Consider the following 26641-nt stretch of genomic DNA (forward strand, 5'->3'; position numbering starts at 1 on the left):
ATGAAATGGTCCAATAATGTATAGAGGATATTCTGGAGGATCTAATAGAACTTACTGAGCGAGTGAACACAAAGTCACATAGTGGAGGAGGACAAACCATTTAACATTTATAAACTAGGCACAAATTAGAGAATAATCTAAAATTGTCAAAGCTCAGTAAGTTGTATTTCTCCAGAACCCTACAGTGATGGAAATGCATTGGCTTTTTGTCCAGAGTTTTTAGAGTTTGTTTGTATAAGGACTCAAGAGGTTTTATGGCTGTTTCTCCAGCCTGCCCCCAACATGTGATGCAATAAGACATCTGGGAAAGAATCATAGCTGCATAAATATCTGCAGCGTCCAAAGACAGACAGTTTCTAATATGTCTAAAATTTGGTAAGTTGTACTTTATGGTTTTAACCGTTTTTTTAACATGTTTCTTAAAGTTCAAATTTGGATCCAGTGTCACACCAAGATATTTAAAATCAGTGACTTTGTCAATTTTTTCACCTTTCATGAAAATATCAGCGTTAGGAGGTTGTACCATAGTCTTAGAGAAAAACATACCTGTTGTCTTGTTTACATTTAGACTCAGACATGATTGATCAAGCCAATGTGTGATCCTTTCCAATGCAATTGTTAGCTTAGCAGCAGCTAACTCAGCTGTTTTTGCATGTGTGTACACAACGGTGTCATCTGCATACATTTGTAGCTCTGCATCATGACACTGTTGAGGGAGATCATTAATATATAGGCTAAATAATAGGGGACCTAACACTGACCCTTGTGGAACACCCATTGTGCACTTCATGTTACTGGACAGTATGTCACCAACTTTAACACATTGTCTCCTATTAGATAAATATGAAGACATCCATGCCAGTGCTCTAGATGAGAAGTTACATTTAGAGAGTTTCGATATTAAAACATCATGATTGACTGTGTCGAATGCTTTACACAGATCTAAAAATACAGCAGCAACTACTCCTACTTTGTCAAGTCTTGATTTAATTTGCTCTATTAAGTGCAAGGTAGCAGTTTCAGTGGAATGATTTGCTCTAAAGCCAAATTGCATATGATGTAGACCAAAACTGCTTGTATTAAGAAATGTTGTCAGTTGTTTAATGACAACTTTCTCAGCAGCCTTTGAGAGTACTGGAAGTAAACTTATTGGTCTGTAGTTACTGGCTTCAAGGCGGTCTCCAGATTTAAAAATAGGTGTGACAACGGCACATTTCCAGTCATCAGGAAAGGAGCTGTGTTTAAAAGACAAGTTCATTAAATGAGCAATAGGGGGAGTTAAAATATCTTTGTGTGGTTTAACAAACATGGTGTCAAATTGGAAAGTATCTTTACTTTTGGAGCTTTTTAAGGAGCTGATGATTTTGTTTACTTGTAACTCATTCGTCTCTAAAACCTGACCTGTAGCATCTATAGCAACAATATCCAGTTTCCTTTATGTAATTTTTTTCTCCTAAATATTTTGGGTCCCTCCTTGTGAGATTATAAATGTTTTTCCAGATCAATTTACTGTTGCCTTTTGCTTCATTCAATATATTGAGATAGAAATGAGATTTTGCTTCTCTTTGTTCCTTAAACCTTTATAAATCAGCATGTCAGTGTCTCTTCTAGTTTTAACTGCCTTCCTTAGTGCAGCATCTCTAGATTTCATTAGTTTCCACAAATGTTCATTAAACCATTAAACAGTAAATAGTTTTTATTTATAGATTTTATCTGTATCCTCACATTAAATCTTTCCCTCACAGAGTTGATTGTGTGAGTAAAAGTATCACAGCCATAGTCCAGATCATCAGAGGACAGAACATCATCCCAGTTCAAGCTGTTCATTTCATTGGATAATTCTTCTTGCTTAGCTCTGGGTATGCATTGAAGGATCATTGTCTTAGTTGCTGTGGTCTTAAATCTACTTTTAGTCAGTTTTCTCGATGAGATTAGATTATCCTTTACATTTACAAATGTAATATTAGATACATAGATGTCTGCTGAACAACGTGTATCTGAACATATTAAAAAGAAAATCTTTTCTACATAAACAGTCCCGTTTCATGCTGAATATATTTTTAATAATCAGCCACTTTGAAACCCTCTGGGCTCTCCTCTCTGACCTTTTGTGGTTATTTCCTGGTTAAAGTCATTTCTTGTGATTTATGACTCAGAGGATTTTCTGTCGTCTTTCTTCGTCTTTCTGTGACTGTTTCAGTGTTTCAGACCTCCTCCTCTTTGCTGTCACCGTTAGTTTCATGTGAATGTAACACTCACTGCAAGTCACTAGCATAAGAAATGACAATAAAAGATGTAAAGTAAGTATTTTTATTGCAGACGATCAGATTGAGATTTATTACATTCAGCCACCTGAACTTCCTCCCAGTTAATTTCCCAGCTATCACTAACAGGGCAGGGGCTGAGTTTAACTAAGACACACCAGTGCACACTGCAGTCAATAAGTCCTACACACCAGGTGAGTTAACACACTCCAAACTGGAACACGTGACTATCTTCACAGCAACCGACTAACAACCACAGCTCACCTTAAACCTGCCCTGACTGGCTGACTGGGATTAATGGTGGGACAGCAGGCAGACTGATATTAAAACAAACAAACAAAAATAAGAAAAAAAGAAAACTAGTCCGCTCCAAGGGCAATACCCGTATCTTTTTGCCCGCTACCAGCTCACTTACCAGGGCGGACTAGACAGGAAAGAAAACCTCAATAAAACAAACAGACAAATGATACAAATAATCCCACAGCAGGAGCAGCTAATAGACCACTGATGCTCTGGTACGTAGATTTATTTCCGTACTGACTACCAGCCGCCTTCAACCCAGCAGGGAAGCAGGTCAGTCATTCCTGCAGTCTCGCCTTCCCTGAATGCCAAAATAATCACTCTGTTCCTCCTTCAGGTAGCTTTATATCTGCCAAACCTCAACAACTGGTGCATCTCCACTTTTTACACCTGCCACATGAATGTAAGAAGCAGAGAAGTTAAAACATTTATGACGCTTCAAAATCTCTGATCTGTTCATGTTCCATCTGTGCTGAAGTCAGTCTGAAGTTGGTCGTGCGTTTCATAAAGTCTGTTCACTTTTTAAAAATACTTCAGTAAAATACAGTTAAAAGACATGAATACACCTCCTCTGTGAAACATCTTTTACAGTTCAGAGTTGGAATCATTTTGGAGATATTTTAATGGTTAAAGTTAAAAAACAAAACAAAAACACACAAATCATAAACTGTTAACATGCAAAACCATCCATACATGATATATAAATACATAATGTTCTGATAGTCCAGTCATGAGAATAAAATGGTGAAAGTATCTCTTAAATATTATTAAACTACTTGAATAACTTGTTCACCACATCAGTGACAGAGTGTCAGAGAGGAGTTACAGGAAGCCATTTTGTTGTGATCAGATCAACATGCAGCAGCAGGATGAGAGCTGAGTGTGTTTCAGGTTTGTTATGACTAGGAGACACAGAGAGTATTTATGTTTTATCCTAGTATTTAAAATTGTGTTTTACAGCAGACAGATACAGCTGTCTGCTGTATCTTTGTTTTCAACTCTTTATTGTATCAGTCTTACAACATGTAACATAGAGACAAAAACAGAAAACATTTAGGCATCATAATGAAACAAGGATAACATAACAGACATGACTCCACTCTCTGGACAAAATACATTCAACATGTTAACATGAAGCAGTCAGCTGCATCTGGACTGCACCTGCTGCAGGAAGTCACATTATTGTGAACCTCCTCCTTCCCTCCTCTCTGTTTGGGTGTTTGAACTATTTTACTTTCGTTTTCTTCACCACCGTGTCGCAGACATTGTTCTCCGTATGGTAAGGTCATAACTGACAGTTTTCAGTGTTTAATGACTCCTCTCTGCTCTCACTGTTAGTTTAATGAGTCACTCAGTTGTTGAAAGTGTTTGTGTATAGTCATGTGTGAATGTGTTGCTTTTCAATGTTAATGATGATCCATCAACAACTTTGATGTTTTCATGTTTTATATTGTTGCAGATGTGTTTCTCTGTGCTGAAGTCAGTCTGAAGTTGGTTATCTGACTCCTTCAACCAATCAGAGGGGGTTTTTAGGGAATGCCAATAACTGACTTGTCATCATACAACAGGTAGGAAATTATTATTGAAAATAGTCTAATGTTTTATTTCTATTTGTTGTTAATATTATTATTAATTCCTGCAATAGACTATCCACAGGATCAGGCTCAATGTGGATTGGTCTTTAAGCTGAATGACTGAAATTTTTGTCAGTTGACTTAAAATTAATGTTTAATGATACATTAAAAAAAGCAATTATCAAACATGACAAAGAGTAAAGTTTATATAGACACCAAATGAGTTGCATCACGCTGACGTCATTATATGAACAATTCATGGCAGGACTTGATACATAATCAAGATAAAACACATTATCAGTGTCTGAAATAATCACAAAAACTGTCACATAATCCCACACATCTATACAAAAATATAAATACATACAAATATGATAAAAATATTAACATTTACAACAACAAATATATAAAAATATATATTTGTTGTATAATATAGATTACTTACAGAGAGACTGTAGAAAATAATATCATAAACCACCATCAACAACAACAAAGTGATGCTTGAGTTTTGACTTCAGACTGTTTTCTTCTCCACAGACGTTGGAAGTGAGTGAAGTTGTTCCTGAAATCCTGCACAGCAGAGACCAGAATCTCCTGATCCCAGCTGTGTGTCCGTAGAGATCAATAGGACCATGGATCCACCTCCTCTTTCCCAGCTGTCTGTCCATGAAGAGTCCATGGATCAACCTAAACATTTTAACACTGGAAGGTATCAACTTCAACCTGACAGAAAGGAATTTCTGATTAAGAATTTTATTATCTGTATTAAAACACTAACATTGAATATGTTTTTAATCACTATTTTATCCTGGAAGAATGTTATTCTGTTGTGAATTCATAAGTACTGTGTTTGTATCAGGATCCAGCACCAGAGACCAGAATCTCCTGACTCCAGCTGTGCGTCCGTAGAGAACAATAAGACCATGGATCCACCTCCTCTTTCCAAAACACATGGAGAGTAAGTAAAGATAATGTCACTGTATTGTTTAGGCTTTTGAACATTTGCTGATGAGGGGAAGCTGAAGCAGCAGACAGTATCAGGAGACCAGAAGCACTGCAGATTCTGTGCTCACAGAAGGAGCACGAGGAGAACATGTCTCCATGTCTCTGATGGAGGTCACTGAGGGGGAGTTAAAAACAAGGAGTTGATGAGATACACTCTGAGATGCTGAAGTTTCTGGACATTGTGGGGCTGTCTTAGCTGACAGAGAAGGGGGTCCAGAGGATCTGATCTAAATATTGAGGTATCACACTGCTCAGCCTCTCTGGGAAAGTTTATGCTGGATGCTGGAAAGGTGGCAGATCGTTCAAACTCAGACTGAGGTGAAGTGATGGGGATTCTGTCCTGGTCCTGGATTTGGGGATGCTGGAAGTCAGTCAGAGTTGGGGGGGCTGAGAGAAAGTTTATATGATGACGTCAAATTAAATGCTGCGCAACATTCATGACTTTTGTATTAATCTGAATGGCCAGAGACATTTTATACCAGTTTTAGAAGATTTTACACACAACAGACAACAAACTTAAATACCAACATGCTGTATGTCAAAGCAGCGTAGCAGCATATTCAGCTATGGACAGTTCACACACAGGATGCAGGTTTATTCCTAATCAGAAGATGATTTATTGTAGATGGAGCCACAGCCACGTTATACGGTACAGGTATCAATACAACAAGGGACTTGAAATTTATAACACACACACACACACACACACACACACACACACAGCAACCAAAAACATTAACAAGTAACTCTGAACAGGCTGTAGGCAGTGCTTCACAAACAGGCTTTCATTGATAACGACACTCTAAAACACAACTCTACACTACAGAGACGTCCTCTTGCTCTCATTTGAAGCATGTTGCACCACCAGATCTGTGACAGAAACAAGAAATAATGTAACTTACTAAATGATATAATCAATTCATTCATACGCCCTGTAACTGGAGAGACAGGAAATCATCCAGTAGCAACATCACACCAAGTTTAAAACAATGAACACACAAAGCATCTGAAATTTACAGCAAACCAGTACATAATATAAATATTGTAACCCAGACCAAAGTGAGTTTACAGGAAACATAATAAAAACACATCTATTATTGGTCATTAATATTCATGATCCTTCACACCTAGCTACGTCACGTCCTCTGCGTTTGTGCATCAGATAAACAGAAAATATATTGAATGTTCTAACATGAAATGAAATATCATAAAAAATATCACAAAGGCTGGATTTTAGTTTTATAGACTGCATACACTAAAATGCTACTCTGGATCAGTGGACCAGCTGTTTACCCTTTCAAGGATCCTGGAGGGAGGGATCATGAGTTTCTGTCCTTCTGCTCTACATGTGTTTTGTAGAACTGTAGTGTTTTTCCATTGTGTGGTCGTCATACTGAGTCAGGCCATGATCAGTTACGAGTAGTCGAGTCCTGCTGGCACAGTTCAAGTATGTTTCCACTGCACACAGCATGGCAGAGTAAAAGACGTTGTTCACCTTGATGATGTGTTTTGTCATCAAGGTGACAGCTCAGCTCAGCTACCAATTTTTTCATGTTGACTTTATGTTGCAGCTTAACAGCAAGAGGACATTATTAGAGAAATATTAGTCAAGTCAGTTTTATTTATATAGCGCCAAGGGCTCATAGAGCAGGTCTAGACTGAACTCTTTAATTTACAGAGACTCAACATTTCCTCCATGAGCAGCACTTTGTGACATCAACAAGAAAAAAACCTCAAGCAGAACCGGGCTAATAAAAATAACAACAATAATAATAATAGAAATATGCCTAATAATGATAATAATAATAATAGCAGCAGCATCAAGCTGGACAGCAGTCGGTCTGTAGCTGAAGGTTTCCTGAGAGACGAGAAAGCACAAAACTCCGGGGAAGAAGCCAAGTTAGTGACATGCATTAATGTTACATGAATACATACAGATGGAGAGGAGGAGGAGGGGAGAGGAGCTCAGTGCATCATGGGAAGTCCCCCAGCAGTCTAGGCCTATAGCAGCATAACTAAGGGCTGATCCAAGGTGAGCCTGGTCGGCCCTAACTATAAGCTTTATCAAAAAGGAAAGTTTTAAGCCGACTCTTAAACATAGAGAGGGTGTCTGCACCCCGGACTGAATCCGGTAGATGGTTCCACAGGAGAGGAGCCTGACAGCTGAAGGCTCTGCCTCCCATTCTACTTTTAAAGACTGTAGGAACCACCAGTAAGCTGCATACTGGGAGCGCAGTGTTCTAGTGGGATAATACGGTACTATGAGCTCTTCAAGATATGATGGTACCTGACCATTAAGAGCTTTGTAAGTTAGGAGAAGGATTTTCAATTCTATTCTGGATTTTACAGGAAGCCAATGTAGTGAAGCTAAAATGGGAGAAATGTGATCTCTTTTTCTAGTTTTAGTCAGAACACGTGCAGCTGCATTCTGGACCAGCTGGAGAGTCTTTAGAGACTTGTTAGAGCAGCCTGATAATAAGGAATTGCAATAATCCAGCCTAGAAGTAACAAATGCGTGAACTAGTTTTTCTGCATCTTTTTGGGACAGGATGTGTCTGATTTTTGTGATATTACGTAAGTGAAAAAAGGCAGTCCTTGATGTTTGATTTATGTGGGAGTTAAAGGACATATCCTGACCATAGATAACTCCAGATTCCTTACAGTGGAGCTGGAGGCCAGGGTAATGCCATCTAGAGTAGCTATATCATTAGGGCCCCAGCATGAAGGTGCCAGGGGCCCAACGATTATTCTTTAAGGATAGGTTCTTTTTTTTTATTTAACCTCATTAAGATGACATTTTTATGCCACACAGATTATTTCAACCATTACCTCAGGGCTAAGAAATGGAAAAAATTAAGTTCTTATAATTTAGGCTACTTATTCTTTAAAGGTATAATGTGTAAGAATATCTGAGAATTTTAGTTTTAAACATTCTGAAATTAACTAAATTTATCAGAATGTGAAGAAATCACAGTCTTGACGTAATGTCATAGACTTATATGTATTGTGTTACAGAGATATCTACTGAAGTTAGCATGCTAACCAGCTAGCTCCAGCCCTGTCTGGCCTGTACTGTCTTGTAATACCACTTTGTACCATAGGGGTGATAGTGAGTCACTGTAGCGTCCAGTCTTCCCTCAGTCCAACATGAGAGGAAGAAGAAGTAGCTGCCCTGAGCCCTAGCAGTAATGGTGGATCCAGGCTGAATGCTGTTGAGATTGTCACTGTAGGACTGTTTAAAGTATGTGTGGTAATATGGTAGTAATATGTGGTCAGTTTATCCAAATAACACCTGTTTGGAAAGTTGCACCTACACTGTCAGAGCAGCCAGCTGCTGCTGCAGACACTGGCCAGGTGAGACATCAGCTGGTTATATCAGCTGATCTGATGAACTGCACTGAGTTGCACCATGAACCATTTGGCATTGTAGAACATCATTGTAAACTGGGTCGATACTTAAATATCATATAAATAAATTAGTTCTCTACTGGATGACTGTGTTGTAAAATGGCAGCAATTAATGAAAAAATGATGCTGTTTGGTAGAAAAAGTTGTTTTACTATCAGTGAGTTCTCTGACATTTTATGACTGACACCTATCCTAGGAGCATGTGTGTAACTATTCAGTTGTTACTCAGAGTTATGTTGTAATTTATCTCCGTGTAGGAAGGGGAAGGGATGTGAAATGTTGCCCCCTATTTGTGTAGATCAGCTGGACAATTCTTCCGTCTACAAGGAGGAATAGATGAGACTGAAACTGACAACACTTTGATTCTAAGAACCAGACAGATGATCTGTCTGGTTCTTAGATTTCAACAAGTGACATTGTGGTCAAAATTCAACATTTTTCAGGTTTAAACTGTCTTTAATTTGTCTTTTGTTGTTTCAGGATCCATCAGCAGAGACCAGACTCTCCTGCCCCCAGCTATGTGTCCATGAGGAGTGACTGGTCCATGACTCCACCCCCATGTTTGAACAGTGAAAGGTATCAACTTAAACCTGACAGAACGGCGTTTCTAACAAGGAAAGTTATTACCTATATTAAAACTTTTGATAGCAAACATATTCTTCATCACTATTTTGTCCAGGAAGAATGTTATTCTGTTGTGTTTTCATCAGTTGACAGGAACAAGATCAATAAACTGATCAGCTTCATGTTTTATCTTGGACCTTCAAAGTGCTCTGTGAAACTAGGCCTGGGATGGCTTGTGTCCATGAAATGAGAAAATTAAAACTTTGATGTAGACTCAAATCAAATACATCTTTGAAAAGGTCTCAACCTGGAGAGTAAAGGCCTTTACACATACACAGTGACGCAAATAAACAACACGAAAATGTGAAATAATCACCTGCAAATCATCTGCGTTTGCATCAAAACTAATAACACCGACAGCGATACGAATTTGTGACAGCTTATTCTGCTGTCAGTCAGCCTGGTGAGGGCCGTTTGTCCAGCGGCTGCTTCTGTGGACAGAAACGCTGAACGCAGGTTGGAACCGGTGTGGACTGAACGGATATAACGCTCTCCTCTTCTTTTATCGAGTGAGGAGGATCATTATCATCACTGGATGATGATCTCTGACCTGCGTTCAGCGTCTCTGTCCACAGCTGCAGCTCCTGGAGAGCTGAGAGGACAAACTGCCTTCACCAGGCTGACTGACAGCAGACACTTACTGAACGTGTGTTTGTATTTATAAATACATGGTGATGATACATATGATACATGATACATCAATGTATTGATTGATTGGCTTTATTTCTCCGCACATTGTAGTGAGTGAACCTACCTGTCTGCCTGCAGTGTTCACAGACAGACTGGGAGCTGATCAATCAATATAGATACGGCAAATAAGTTCAAAACACATACAGCAGGATACTCAGTTCTATGTGAAAGTACTCATGACACAAACAACAGTTTGATTTAATAGCACGGAAAAAAAAAACACCCCCAGTATGTAAAGGCCTTTACATGTCAGTATGAAGACTCTACATGGCTCCTGCTGTGAAATACTGACCTTTGAACCTTGACCTCTGATAACACAAATGTGTTTACCAACCCCTTAAACTCCTCAGTGTACTCTCAATTCACTATTTACAACTTCTTATTCTAGGAAAAATGTTAATATTTTTTAAAAACTACAATTCCCGAGAGCAGCAGCATGCAGCTTGATACAAATCAGCACCACAGTTGTCGTTCATCCAGTGAGCTAAGTAGGCTTGTAAAATAGGGTTGTGAGAAGATATATCTACTGAATATATCAAATATCTAGTACAGCCAAACTAGATGATCTATGTTAAGTAAAGATTATGTTTTATTTCAGATGTTTTAGCCAAAAAGGAGTCAAACGCACAAAGGGCCCTATTTTACCGATCTAAAGCGCACGGTCTGAGGCGCATGGTGCAACTGCATTTAGGGTGTGTTCAAATCCACTTCTGCTATTTTAACAGTGGAAAAATGGTCGCTGTGCCAGGTGCATGGTTCAAAGGGGTTGTCCATAGTCTCCTCATTAATCATGGGTGTGTTTTCAGCGTAACATACAATAAACCAATCAGAGTGTCGTCTCCCATTCCCTTTAAGAGCCAGGTGTACTTGTATCTTGGTGGATTGCTATTATGATGGTGTATTTGCCAAGTAGTGAGATGGAAGCTTCTCTGCAGAGGAAACTGATCTGCTCGTGCACAAAGTGAAAGCGCACCACCAGTTTAACATCCTGTTCATTAATTTGTTGTTAATTTATCTTCGTTTGCTTTTTGAAAAGGTTTATTTCTTTAATTACATCTTTGGTTTCTTTAAAATCGTTTTGTTCAGTCATGGAGTAACAGGTCAAATCAGCAGGGTTTTAATTGTTGAAAGTATGGAAACCTGATCACTGTACTCTCCAAAATGTTAAAGAATATTTGTTAAATATTGTTCAATAATTAAATCATTAATATTAATCATGTAAAGAATCATTAACACAGTTATCAGGACTTGATCAGTTCTCCAAGGTTCTGATCCTGCTGCTGGCAGCAGCTAGAAGCTGTGCAGATTTATTTCCTTCTTTAGTTTAATCATTGTTTTCACCTCATTTATTTCCTCATGTCATCATGTATTGATGCAGCAGGAAAGTTGATCTGTGTCTGATCAGTTACTGTCCGTCTGTTTAAATACCTACGTGTTTTCAAATAATTAAACAATTTAATCCATCATTACTGCGATTAATTAATTCTAATAAATATTATGACTGAGCATTATGACATGTATTTTTTAAAATATATTAATATATACAATAATAATCTTTCACATTGTAATCCTTTTATTTGTTACTTTTTGCATGTTTGTGTGCTGCTGTGCGTCCTGTGTGTGTAACATACAGCGTATGTTGTGTAGCTGCATATTACCGTCTTGATAATGCACCTTAAAATAACAGTGAAACACTGTTATTGACTTCAGACCAGGTTTTTGTTGGTCAATAGCGCAATCGCTCTCTGCTGCCTCAAGATAGCAATGCGCCAACAACACACCTGATCACACCTCATTTAAGACCAACACGGCCATCCACACACTGATGGGTGCAAGTTTCTTTGCTATTTAAACAATGTGGGTGCTGGACGGGAAAATGACAACTGCGTCGGTCTTAAAATAACAAAGACGCTTGTGTTGCGCTTGGCACTGCTTTGTGCCGGGCGTAAGATAGGGTCCTTAGTGTGTGTGTGTGTGTGTGTGGGTGTGGGTGTGGGTGGGTGGGTGTGTGTGGGTGTCTGTGTGTGTGTGAGTGTGTGTGTGTGTGTCTGTGTGTGTGTGAGTGTGTGTGTGTGTGAGTGTGTGTGTGTGTGTGTGTGTGTGTGTGGGTGGAGGACCTCAATGAACCAACAGCACACAAAAATCTTAATCAGTATGGAATCAATTCAGTAATTAAAAGTAAATAGCAGATATTATAGTAAATAAAAGTTTTGTAGCTTAACACAAAGTGGCCTTTGTTTGTCTCCATAGTAACGGTCATGGAGGCTCATGGGTAATGAAGCCGCTTCCGCAATTGAAAACTGATAAAAACCCTTAATTCCTCAGAATTGAAAGAGAAATAATTACAACTGATGGTCTTAACATGAATCTATCATATTGTTGAGTTATCAAGGACATTTTTGTGTTTTTTTTTGTTGACAAATGTTAAAGCTATCATTAAAAGAAAATGTTGACACGTTGACAGGAAGGAAAATACTTCCTGGCAGCTGATACTCCAGTCAGCCAATCGCAAAGCTTCAAATTCTGGATTTCAAATTCAATTAATTTCTCTGCTCTAACATACATAGCTTACATAAAATAACACAAATAACATAACAGCTCAGATAACTAAACACTAAATACAAAGACAATGATTCAAACAAAATGCAAATACGTGGTTTCAGCAGCAGCAGGGTCCATAGCAACCACCATAGCAACAGTAGATGTTGCATTTCTACAGTTTCTAGCGAGACATGAAACAACCTTCATAATAACTAACAAACTAAACATCACATACATTCACTGAACAAAGATTATAAATAAAATGCACATTTCTTGCTGGAAATGTCATCAAAACACATTTTAATATTGAAACTATCCTAAAATATTGCATTTTCCACTGAGAATAAAAGAAATGTCAGCCATTTTGTTTGTTTTTGCAGACAGAGACTTGACAGTCACATGATGTGGACGCAGTCCAATAGAAAAGAACAGGCCAAAAACAAACGTAGGGATCTCACAATTTTAGAGCCGTTATTGTGAAACTAATCCGTTTTGCACTGTGGACCAACGTAGGTATTAAACATTTTGATGTGAGACTGGGTTGGTATGTTACACAGCAGGAGGAGATCCTGTTAATTGACTGTAATCTGAGTCTCTGTCCTCACAGTCAAAACCAGAACTCACATTTAGACTAAAATCCCCAAATGTGGATGTTTGGTTTGACTTTATTTTATTCATATTCTACAATCACAGATGTCACAGCTGCAGTATTTATACTCCACTGTACTATTATTAGTTTATTAAACCAGCCACTACTGTAGGCATGTATATGATTAGAAATGTGTTTAATTTGTCAGTTTGATGAGAAAAGAACATGTTGATTGAATCTCTGCTTTTTCTACAGGACTTATGAGGACATCATCTCCAAAAGTTCTCTGATCTCTCCAGGATCTCCTGCTGTCTACCTGCTGAGACCAAAGGAAAAGAAGTTTGGAACTCTGACAAGAAAAACTGTTGGTGAGAAAAACCTGAACAAGAAAAACAAAACCATCTTACTTGTAGGTGAAACAGGAGCAGGAAAATCTACTCTGATCAACAATCTGTTCAACTACACCATGGGAGTGAAGTTTGAGGACAACATCTGGTTTGAGATCATAGAAGAAGAGGAGAAGAGAAGTCAGACAGAGAGTCAGACATTAGATGTGATCGTGTACAAGATCTTTGGTTTTGAAGGTAAAACTCTGCCCTTCTCTCTGACCATCATCGATACTCCTGGATATGGAGACACCAGAGGGATTGAACAAGATGACAAAGTCAGTCTAAGATTATTTGACTTGTTTCGTTCAGAAGATGGAGTTCATGAAATTGATGCAGTGGGTCTGGTGATGAAGTCAAGTGTGAGTCAACTGAGTGACCGACAGAAGTACATCTTTGATTCAGTGACGTCTCTGTTTGGAAAAGACATTGAGAAAAACACTGTCGCTCTCATCACACACTCTAATGGAATAACACCTAAAAACGCTCTGAAAGCTCTGGAAGCTGCAAACATGAAATGTGCCAAAGATGAGAAGAATCAGCCTGTTCACTTCCTGTTTGATAACTGCCAGACCACACAGAGAACAGAAGAAGATAAGGTTGCTTTAGGGAACGCATGGAGGGTAACAGAGAGAGGAATGAATCGATTCACAGACTTCCTGGAAAAATCTGGACCTCAACAGCTGATAACAACAGTTGAAGTGATGAAAGCACGCATCAGAATAACAGCCTGCATCCATAACCTGCAAGACAGAATCCAGCTGACTGAACTAAAGCAGAACGAGATCCAACAGACTGAAGAAGCTCTGAAGAAACATGAACAAGAGATGAAGAAGAATAAAGAGTTCACTGTAGAAGTTGATGAGGTCTACAAAGAGAAAGAAGACATCAGCGGTGGGATGAAGAGGTTGTTTTTTTATAAAGCAGCTGTCACCTGTAACATCTGTAAAGAGAACTGTCACTATCCTGGATGCACAAAGGCCTGGAGTCCAAAACACTGTGAGGTCATGAAAAGAGGTCGCTGTACTATTTGTACCAATAAGTGTCCTGCAAAAGATCATGTGAAAGAAAAGTGGAGATATGTGGACAAGACCAGGAAAATTAAGAAGACCTTTGAAGATGTGAAACACCAATATGAAAAGAATAAAACAGAACGTGAGCAGAAGAAGAGCCTTCTGGAAAATCTTCAAACAGAGATGGAAAAACTGAAAACAGAGAAGATTCAGCTGCTTACAGAGGCCTACCATCATGTGGAGCAACTAGAGCGGATCGCTCTGAATGATAATTCACTGTCTACTCATGTCCACTTGGACTTCCTGATTGAGAAGATGAAGGAGATCGGAGACACAGAGAAGGTCAAGAAGCTGGAGGAGATGAAACAACAAGAGGATGAAAGAACCAGAGCAGGGCTGCGATACATGTTTGCTAAATGAACAGCAGTTAAAGATGCAGTGATGTAGATGAACAACATCAGACAGCTGTGTAGACAACAAGCTCTACACTGTTCATATAAATATTTAAACATCACAAACATTATTTCATTTTAATCTTTTTAAGTGTGATGTTGATAATTGTAATTTTTTTTTTTCAAAGACACATAATCGTCTTTTAAATTTTAAATTGTATGATTCTTTGAAACCGCCTCCTCTGTGATATATAACTGTTCATTTAGTTTAATGTTTAATTATCATTTGTTGATCCACTTCAGTGAAAGTAAAGCCAGAGTTTATCTTATAGTGACAGCAGCTGTTGGTTTTCTTGTTATGGATTCTCACATCAATCACTCTCATAGTTCAGCCTCTTTTCTGCTCTCAGCTTCATCAGATCAAAACTCTTCATCAGTGTGTTCAGCTGCACTTCAGTAACCAGTTTACAGTCGACTCTCTGCAGTCAGCTGATTTCTGTCCTGTCATGTAAACCAGAAACCTGGTTTCTGTATCACAGTAGAGGATTACAGAAACCTGAGGTTCCTGGATCCTCACTTGAACTGGAAGTCGTTCTGCTCCGCCATCTTGCAGGTCGTCCCAAAGCTCTTATTCCTGCTCTGAGGAGCCATGAGTGAAGATACACAAGAGCCTTCACGTCTTTTACCGACCGACACGCCTCCTTATTGGAAAGCTGATCAGTAGGCTTGTTTCAGATGAACTGCTCCTTTCTTGTAAAGTGGAGGGATCAGGCGGCAGCATCAGCAGGAAGTGACAAAAAGCTGCAGTCAAGTCAGACAGTTTCCAGCAGCTTTCAAAGAATCTACAGGAAGTCACAGAAATATTTACATCCTGTTAGATCTGATCCTGATTTAATAAAATGTTATCAGATCAATCTACTCAAGCTCAGCTGATCAATCACTAACATTGTTTTAATGCTGATCTGTATGATAGAATATAAACTGTTAAAATGACCTATAATCAATAATCAAAACAACATTTATTCTGTAATCTCCAATATTAGACTATTAAATTATTTTACATAGAAATGTAACTGTTGCAGCAAGCGGATCACTACCTGCTGGTCAACATGCCGACTGTAATCAGCTGATGTCACACTAATCAAACTCATTCACATCTCATTGATGAAAGAAAGAAATTCTAATAAAATGAAATTATTATTTTTTCTATGTAATTTAGTTTTTGGGAGAGATCTTTGTATCAGCTTTTATCTTCTTACCTCTCCTGCACAGATGTTTATTTACTTTAAATGAATAAATAGTTGAGTTTATTCAGGTAAAAGTGTGTTTGTTACCTACATGTGAATGTCTCTGTGTACATATCAAATGTTTCAATATTGTATAAACAATAATATTTTGTAATGCACAAACAAATAAAGTAAAATACAAATCAGACCTACTCATGCAAGAGGAAATAAAAAGCAGAAATAGACATTATATCATTTATGTGTCAAATATTCAGACTGTCGGAGCTTCACATCTGTACAGATGAAAATCTTCAAGTCACACGTGTTATCAAAAGTTATGAAATGTCATTTCAGTTCATAATATGGACAAGAATTAAATAATGATATAATCTTCATATTGTGTCTGTCTATAATTTTTGCTTATTGAATGTTTTCTGTCTCTTTGGCTGATAAAAGTTGTCATCAACACATCTGAATTCTTAGTAGAAGGTCAGACAACTGAAATCCAAAATGAAGATAAAACGTCATGTCGTTGATCAAACTCCTGAACCAATCAGCTCTTTGATCAGGTGACATCCATTCTCCCATCATGCCCTGATCCTTGCAGTGGCTGCTGGCCTGGAAACTGATTTACAAACATCATTTTTCACCAACTAATTACTATATTTGGAATAACAAGAATATTCAATATAAAATAAGTCACTAATGGGTTGACAATGGTATTTATTGATTAAACATCTTGTTAATGCTGATGGGAAGTTACTAACAATAATGAATTCCTCTCTGAGTTCAGGTCACCAGTTATGCAGTGGTTTTTGATGCTCTGCTGAGGGCTGTGCTGCAGCTTCTCAGAGGTTCAGTAATCAAGGTTTCAATGATTCATCCATTCAATAGAGGTATATTCCATGGAGAAGCTGACATTAAGAATAAATGCTTGAATCAATAGGAATTACATATAAGCTGTAACTCTGCCCCCAAGAAGATTCTTTGGGGCTTCACTTTATGTAGAAATTAATTGGCAGAATATTTGGTGAGTCTGAGCCGCTACTTCTGGTTAAACCCTCTGCTAACTTGAATGGGGATAAAATAATTCAATCGTGCGGCTCTTCTAGACTTTCCAAATGTTATTGGACTGAATGGATCAGATTCTGATAGTGAAATGAACCATTTTATAGAAATCAGAGATTCCTTCTCATTAGTGACACCTGTAGCCATTTAATGAGCTGTAACATCCTGGTGCTCGCACTCGCTTGTTTCAGCAAAGCATCTCTAACTCCCACTCAGTCTGCAGAAAATCCAGCCCGAGTTCTTCACGTGAAAATCAGACCACAGGCTGATACAGACAACCGAGAAAGTTGGGGAGGGTCTCATTCTTTATGTTACATTACTACCTGTTCACTTATTGGCAATAAAAAACTATTAATACATGTAAATTGCTTCACAATTCTACATATAGAACCTTTAACATTAGATTTTGTTTTCTCTTAAGTGATAACAGATAGTAGCTTAGATACACAGTAACCAATAAGTATTTTGTATTTAATTAAACTGTATAATGTCAATAACTTTAATACTTTAACACTATTGGCTGCTGGAGGAAAGAGGTTTGATTTCTGTTAAAAAAAGGCTTTCTGGCAGAAAGACCTGAAGACAAACTTCTCTCATGTGTTTTAATTTGTTCTTCTTCTCTCCTCCCGTGACCTGGAAACCGTTCCTCCACCGCCATCATGGAGGATCTTTCAATCCCTGAAATGCTCCTGGAGGAGACGAGGAGCGAGGAACCACAGGTGTATCCTCTGTGGAAGTTTTTTTACAGGACGGCAACACCCCTTCATCGAATCTGTTTATTGATTGGTCAGCTGATCTGATGGGACAGTAAACAGTCGGGCTGTTGTTGTAATAATCTACCTGTGGAACAAGAATGAAAGCATCAACAGCTGCTGATCATATTTAATCATAAAGTACAAATGACTGAATCATGAATCAATAACAAAAAACACTCTTGTAACTTTATTATTTTTCTTCATAAGTCAAAAGTCTTCTCCTTTATTCTTTTGTTTCAGTGCGTCTCAGCTCCTTCAGGAAAATATGACGTCACACAGCTGCATCTCCTATAAAATCATCCTGAGCCTGAAAATGACGTCAGACTGTCACAAACTAAACAAGCAACATTTTATTTCAACATATTCCTTCTCATTGGTTGTGTTCTTTCAGTAATTAACAGATTTAAATTGTCTATTTGTGTCTTATTCTGTGACAGACAGTTGCTGCTATAAATCTATAATCAAATAATAAAACACTGGAGCAGTTATCAGCTGTTCCAGGTATCACTATGTGGATATTATTAAGTGACAGTGTAACGTGTTAATTAATTGTACATGAATTACAACTTTAAACTTTATAGATTGAACTGTTAGTTAATAATTTCTACATCATATTTTGATCACTGACTTCTTCATATTTGACAGTTGAGGTGATGTCCGTCATGAGTAGTTGTCGTCTCCTCAAAATGACGCTGGAGTGAACGAGAATTAAAACTCTCTCATCCTCACTGAGAGGAGCTGAGACACGAGGAAGAGACGTGAGAGAGGGAAGTGAGGAGACACATTAGTGTAAAGAAAAGCACCTACAGTGAACTGCAGCTGGGACGATGAGAGCGACTCCCTTATGTGACGTAATTTGACACATTGTTGAAAAAAAAAAGCTCATTTTAAGGGCGCTGCTCAACATTCCCACTTTTCCATCTGAATTTCTGCTTTTATGTCTCGTTAAACTAATAAAATCATACATTAACCTTTTACAGGACAATTTTAATGATACATAAAATGTAAATCCAGCAAGAAATTCAACCTGCAAGTTGCTCTTTAAGTTGATTCATGAGAGCGGGCATACATCACTTCCCTGTCGTCAGAAAGGCCACGCCCCCTTTTGGGTGAAAACAAGTGTTGTAAAAGTGCTGCACAAAAATTGTGAAATTTAGTGGCACCATGCCTAAAAGCTGCTGCGTCACGTTTTGCACATCGAACAATAAAAAAACCTCCAGTTTACAATTTCCTTTACATCCCCAAAGAGCGAAAGACGGTAAAAGAAGAGATCTGAGAGATTTATTTATAAATCAGCATGTCAGTGTCTCTCCTATTAGATAAATATGAAGACATCCATGCCAGTGCTCTAGATGAGAAGTTAAATTTAGAGAGTTTCGATATTAAAACATCATGATTGACTGTGTCGAATGCTTTACACAGATCTAAAATACAGCACCAACTACTCCTCCTTTGTCAAGTCTTGATTTAATTTGCTCTATTAAGTGCAAGGTAGCAGTTTCAGTGGAATGATTTGCTCTAAAGCCAAATTGCATATGATGTAGACCAAAACTGCTTGTATTAAGAAATGTTGTCAGTTGTTTAATGACAACTTTCTCAGCAGCCTTTGAGAGTACTGGCAGTATACTTATTGGTCTGTAGTTACTGGCTTCAAGGCGGTCTCCAGATTTAAAAACAGATGTGACAATGGCACATTTCCAGTCATCAGGAAAGGAGCTGTGTTTAAAAGACAAGTTAATTAAATGAGCAATAGGGGGAGTTAAAATATCTTTGTGTGATTTAACAAACATGGTGTCAAATTGGAAAGTATCTTTACTTTTGGAGCTTTTTAAGGAGCTGATGATTTTGTTTACTTGTAACTCATTCGTCTCTAAAACCTGACCTGTAGCATCTATAGCAACAATATCCAGTTTCCTTTATGTAATTTTTTTCTCCTAAATATTTTGGGTCCCTCCTTGTGAGATTATAAATGTTTTTCCAGATCAATTTACTGTTGCCTTTTGCTTCATTCAATATATTGAGATAGAAATGAGATTTTGCTTCTCTTTGTTCCTTAAACCTTTATAAATCAGCATGTCAGTGTCTCTTCTAGTTTTAACTGCCTTCCTTAGTGCAGCATCTCTAGATTTCATTAGTTTCCACAAATGTTCATTAAACCATTAAACAGTAAATAGTTTTTATTTTTAGATTTTATCTGTATCCTCACATTAAATCTTTCCCTCACAGAGTTGATTGTGTGAGTAAAAGTATCACAGCCATAGTCCAGATCATCAGAGGACAGAACATCATCCCAGTTCAAGCTGTTCATTTCATTGGATAATTCTTCTTGCTTAGCTCTGGGTATGCATTGAAGGATCATTGTCTTAGTTGCTGTGGTCTTAAATCTACTTTTAGTCAGTTTTCTCGATGAGATTAGATTATCCTTTACATTTACAAATGTAACATTAGATACATAGATGTCTGCTGAACAACGTGTATCTGAACATATTAAAAAGAAAATCTTTTCTACATAAACAGTCCCGTTTCATGCTGAATTTATTTTTAATAATCAGCCAGTTTGAAACCCTCTGGGCTCTCCTCTCTGACCTTTTGTGGTTATTTCCTGGTTAAAGTCATTTCTTGTGATTTATGACTCAGAGGATTTTCTGTCGTCTTTCTTCGTCTTTCTGTGACTGTTTCAGTGTTTCAGACCTCCTCCTCTTTGCTGTCACCGTTAGTTTCATGTGAATGTAACACTCACTGCAAGTCACTAGCATAAGAAATGACAATAAAAGATGTAAAGTAAGTATTTTTATTGCAGACGATCAGATTGAGATTTATTACATTCAGCCACCTGAACTTCCTCCCAGTTAATTTCCCAGCTATCACTAACAGGGCAGGGGCTGAGTTTAACTAAGACACACCAGTGCACACTGCAGTCAATAAGTCCTACACACCAGGTGAGTTAACACACTCCAAACTAGAACACGTGACTATCTTCACAGCAACCGACTAACAACCACAGCTCACCTTAAACCTGCCCTGACTGGCTGACTGGGATTAATGGTGGGACAGCAGGCAGACTGATATTAAAACAAACAAACAAAAATAAGAAAAAAAGAAAACTAGTCCGCTCCAAGGGCAATACCCGTATCTTTTTGCCCGCTACCAGCTCACTTACCAGGGCGGACTAGACAGGAAAGAAAACCTCAATAAAACAAACAGACAAATGATACAAATAATCCCACAGCAGGAGCAGCTAATAGACCACTGATGCTCTGGTACGTAGATTTATTTCCGTACTGACTACCAGCCGCCTTCAACCCAGCAGGGAAGCAGGTCAGTCATTCCTGCAGTCTCGCCTTCCCTGAATGCCAAAATAACCACTCTGTTCCTCCTTCAGGTAGCTTTATATCTGCCAAACCTCAACAACTGGTGCATCTCCACTTTTTACACCTGCCACATGAATGTAAGAAGCAGAGAAGTTAAAACATTTATGACGCTTCAAAATCTCTGATCTGTTCATGTTCCATCTGTGCTGAAGTCAGTCTGAAGTTGGTCGTGCGTTTCATAAAGTCTGTTCACTTTTTAAAAATACTTCAGTAAAATACAGTTAAAAGACATGAATACACCTCCTCTGTGAAACATCTTTTACAGTTCAGAGTTGGAATCATTTTGGAGATATTTTAATGGTTAAAGTTAAAAAACAAAACAAAAACACACAAATCATAAACTGTTAACATGCAAAACCATCCATACATGATATATAAATACATAATGTTCTGATAGTCCAGTCATGAGAATAAAATGGTGAAAGTATCTCTTAAATATTATTAAACTACTTGAATAACTTGTTCACCACATCAGTGACAGAGTGTCAGAGAGGAGTTACAGGAAGCCATTTTGTTGTGATCAGATCAACATGCAGCAGCAGGATGAGAGCTGAGTGTGTTTCAGGTTTGTTATGACTAGGAGACACAGAGAGTATTTATGTTTTATCCTAGTATTTAAAATTGTGTTTTACAGCAGACAGATACAGCTGTCTGCTGTATCTTTGTTTTCAACTCTTTATTGTATCAGTCTTACAACATGTAACATAGAGACAAAAACAGAAAACATTTAGGCATCATAATGAAACAAGGATAACATAACAGACATGACTCCACTCTCTGGACAAAATACATTCAACATGTTAACATGAAGCAGTCAGCTGCATCTGGACTGCACCTGCTGCAGGAAGTCACATTATTGTGAACCTCCTCCTTCCCTCCTCTCTGTTTGGGTGTTTGAACTATTTTACTTTCGTTTTCTTCACCGCCGTGTCGCAGACATTGTTCTCCGTATGGTAAGGTCATAACTGACAGTTTTCAGTGTTTAATGACTCCTCTCTGCTCTCACTGTTAGTTTAATGAGTCACTCAGTTGTTGAAAGTGTTTGTGTATAGTCATGTGTGAATGTGTTGCTTTTCAATGTTAATGATGATCCATCAACAACTTTGATGTTTTCATGTTTTATATTGTTGCAGATGTGTTTCTCTGTGCTGAAGTCAGTCTGAAGTTGGTTATCTGACTCCTTCAACCAATCAGAGGGGGTTTTTAGGGAGTGCCAATAACTGACTTGTCGTCATACAACAGGTAGGAAATTATTATTGAAAATAGTCTAATGTTTTATTTCTATTTGTTGTTAATATTATTATTAATTCCTGCAATAGACTATCCACAGGATCAGGCTCAATGTGGATTGGTCTTTAAGCTGAATGACTGAAATTTTTGTCAGTTGACTTAAAATTAATGTTTAATGATACATTAAAAAAAGCAATTATCAAACATGACAAAGAGTAAAGTTTATATAGACACCAAATGAGTTGCATCATGCTGACGTCATTATATGAACAATTCATGGCAGGACTTGATACATAATCAAGATAAAACACATTATCAGTGTCTGAAATAATCACAAAAACTGTCACATAATCCCACACATCTATACAAAAATATAAATACATACAAATATGAGAAACAATTTTAACATTTATGACAACAAATATATTAAAAAATATATATTTGTTGTAAAATATAGAGAACCAGATGTGCCATAGTCATCAATCAGACTGTGATTGACAGCAACATGATCATTAAACATGTACTTGCTGACATAAAAACAAAGGACACTCATCAACCCCTGTTTCTTTATTATTTCTGACATAACATGATTGTTTGCCTGACTGGTCACAGTATTTAGGCTCCTAATGGCTAAAAAGTAATACAGTGTTCTTATTTTATGCTTTTAAATTGGCAAAGACCTCAGAGTTTGAATTTACCAGCAGTCAAATTAGAGAAGCTGCTTTTACCAAAGTAACTGGATGTACTGCTGTCATCTGATATAATGGAGTATTCTTACATTGATGTATTGGTACTTTTGCTGAAGTTAAGTATCTGAGTTCTTCTACCATAACTGACATCAGGAGACAGAGAGTTAAGGAGAAGAACAAAACTAAAACTACATCTTCTATGCTTATTGTATTTAGTGATTTGTGGTCAGAGATGTGAACACAGTGTTATCTCAGTCTCAGGTCTCCAGCAGTCAAACTAAATGATTTTCAGTGTTAACAATACAGATATTTACAGGAAGGACACATTTATAATCATTTTGTAAGACTTGTGGCACAAAGATATATTTAATTATAATGTAATCTAAATGTGTGTAAATAAATAACATTTGATAGTTTTATAGTTTGTTATTTTGTCTGAATCCCAGAATTCATTGTGCTGCTGAAACCAAACCTACAACATCTGCTGTGGTTTTTATTTTTAACAGTAACTTCCTGTTTTACACAGTTCTTTCTGTTTTAACAGAGCAGGAAGCAGCGCTGCATTGAAATACTTTTTGATATATTGTAACAAAATCCCATCCTACAAATAACCCTAAGATATTGCACAATTACATATTTACAATATGACATATTAAATCAACTTGTTTGATTTGATTTATTGATTGGGACAGTGTTCAGTTTTTAAACATTAAAGATACACTGGAGTTAGCTCAAAGCTAATTTACATCTGTAGTCCCCCACAATCAAAACATACAACAAACAGTACAAAGCAAAAAAACACACAAAATACAAAATACAAAGCTACACACAACAGCACATCACATACACCCACAATGTCAATCAGAAATTAATAATGTAAACTTGTCAAATTAAAAGCAAGACTACCTGCACTAATGAGAAGACCATAGATGGAGTTTAGCCTCAGTGGTCACACAGCTGATTGGTCTTTAGTAGATTTTTTAATTTGGCCTTGAATGTATTGATTGAACTGCAGCTCTTCATATCATCAGGTAAACGTTCCACTGAGTTGTGGTTTTCACAGAGAAAGCTGACTGTCCAAATACAGTGTGATGAAATGGTTCAATAATGTATAGAGGATATTCTGGAGGATCTAATAGAACTTACTGAGCGAGTGAACACAAAGTCACATAGTGGAGGAGGCCAAACCATTTAACATTTATAAACTAGGCACAAATTAGAGAATAATCTAAAATTGTCAAAGCTCAGTAAATTGTATTTCTCCAGAACCCTACAGTGATGGAAATGCATTGGCTTTTTGTCCAGAGTTTTTTGAGTTTGTTTGTATAAGGACTCAAGAGGTTTTATGGCTGTTTCTCCAGCCTGCCCCCAACATGTGATGCAATAAGACATCTGGGAAAGAATCATAGCTGCATAAATATCTGCAGCGTCCAAAGACAGACAGTTTCTAATATGTCTAAAATTTGGTAAGTTGTACTTTATGGTTTTAACCGTTTCTTAAAGTTCAAATTTGGATCCAGTGTCACACCAAGATATTTAAAATCAGTGACTTTGTCAATTTTTTCACCTTTCATGAAAATATCAGCGTTAGGAGGTTGTATCATAGTCTTAGAGAAAAACATACCTGTTGTCTTGTTTACATTTAGACTCAGACATGATTGATCAAGCCAATGTGTGATCCTTTCCAATGCAATTGTTAGCTTAGCAGCAGCTAACTCAGCTGTTTTTGCATGTGTGTACACCACGGTGTCATCTGCATACATTTGTAGTTCTGCATCATGACACTGTTGAGGGAGATCATTAATATATAGGCTAAATAATAGGGGACCTAACACTGACCCTTGTGGAACACCCATTGTGCACTTCATGTTACTGGACAGTGTGTCACCAACTTTAACACATTGTCTCCTATTAGATAAATATGAAGACATCCATGCCAGTGCTCTAGATGAGAAGTTACATTTAGAGAGCTTCTATATTAAAACATCATGATTGACTGTGTCGAATGCTTTACACAGATCTAAAAATACAGCAGCAACTACTCCTACTTTGTCAAGTCTTGATTTAATTTGCTCTATTAAGTGCAAGGTAGCAGTTTCAGTGAAATGATTTGCTCTAAAGCCAAATTGCATATGATGTAGACCAAAACTGCTTGTATTAAGAAATGTTGTCAGTTGTTTAATGACAACTTTCTCAGCAGCCTTTGAGAGTACTGGAAGTAAACTTATTGGTCTGTAGTTACTGGCTTCAAGGCGGTCTCCAGATTTAAAAATAGGTGTGACAACGGCACATTTCCAGTCATCAGGAAAGGAGCTGTGTTTAAAAGACAAGTTCATTAAATGAGCAATAGGGGGAGTTAAAATATCTTTGTGTGGTTTAACAAACATGGTGTCAAATTGGAAAGTATCTTTACTTTTGGAGCTTTTTAAGGAGCTGATGATTTTGTTTACTTGTAACTCATTCGTCTCTAAAACCTGACCTGTAGCATCTATAGCAACAATATCCAGTTTCCTTTATGTAATTTTTTTCTCCTAAATATTTTGGGTCCCTCCTTGTGAGATTATAAACGTTTTTCCAGATCAATTTACTGTTGCCTTTTGCTTCATTCAATATATTGAGATAGAAATGAGATTTTGCTTCTCTTTGTTCCTTAAACCTTTATAAATCAGCATGTCAGTGTCTCTTCTAGTTTTAACTGCCTTCCTTAGTGCAGCATCTCTAGATTTCATTAGTTTCCACAAATGTTCATTAAACCATTAAACAGTAAATAGTTTTTATTTATAGATTTTATCTGTATCCTCACATTAAATCTTTCCCTCACAGAGTTGATTGTGTGAGTAAAAGTATCACAGCCATAGTCCAGATCATCAGAGGACAGAACATCATCCCAGTTCAAGCTGTTCATTTCATTGGTAAATTCTTCTTGCTTAGCTCTGGGTATGCATTGAAGGATCATTGTCTTAGTTGCTGTGGTCTTAAATCTACTTTTAGTCAGTTTTCTCGATGAGATTAGATTATCCTTTACATTTACAAATGTAACATTAGATACATAGATGTCTGCTGAACAACGTGTATCTGAACATATTAAAAAGAAAATCTTTTCTACATAAACAGTCCCGTTTCATGCTGAATTTATTTTTAATAATCAGCCACTTTGAAACCCTCTGGGCTCTCCTCTCTGACCTTTTGTGGTTATTTCCTGGTTAAAGTCATTTCTTGTGATTTATGACTCAGAGGATTTTCTGTCGTCTTTCTTCGTCTTTCTCTGACTGTTTCAGTGTTTCAGACCTCCTCCTCTTTGCTGTCACCGTTAGTTTCATGTGAATGTAACACTCACTGCAAGTCACTAGCATAAGAAATGACAATAAAAGAAGTAAAGTAAGTATTTTTATTGCAGACGATCAGATTGAGATTTATTACATTCAGCCACCTGAACTTCCTCCCAGTTAATTTCCCAGCTATCACTAACAGGGCAGGGGCTGAGTTTAACTAAGACACACCAGTGCACACTGCAGT

General features: G+C 37.5%; 1 protein-coding gene across 1 annotated transcript in view; it reads left to right on the top strand.

Moving 5' to 3' along the window:
* LOC137170628 (uncharacterized) overlaps nt 1-26641 on the top strand; it is a 456230-nt gene that overhangs the window by 233596 nt on the left and 195993 nt on the right. Inside the window, exon 6 of the mRNA XM_067574136.1 lies at nt 9032-9127. Coding sequence (XP_067430237.1) covers nt 9032-9127 — 96 coding nt within the window. The remainder of the gene's footprint in view (nt 1-9031; nt 9128-26641) is intronic.

The sequence above is a fragment of the Thunnus thynnus genome, chromosome 19 (assembly GCF_963924715.1).
Source record: "Thunnus thynnus chromosome 19, fThuThy2.1, whole genome shotgun sequence".
Classification (NCBI taxonomy): Eukaryota; Metazoa; Chordata; class Actinopteri; order Scombriformes; family Scombridae; genus Thunnus; species Thunnus thynnus.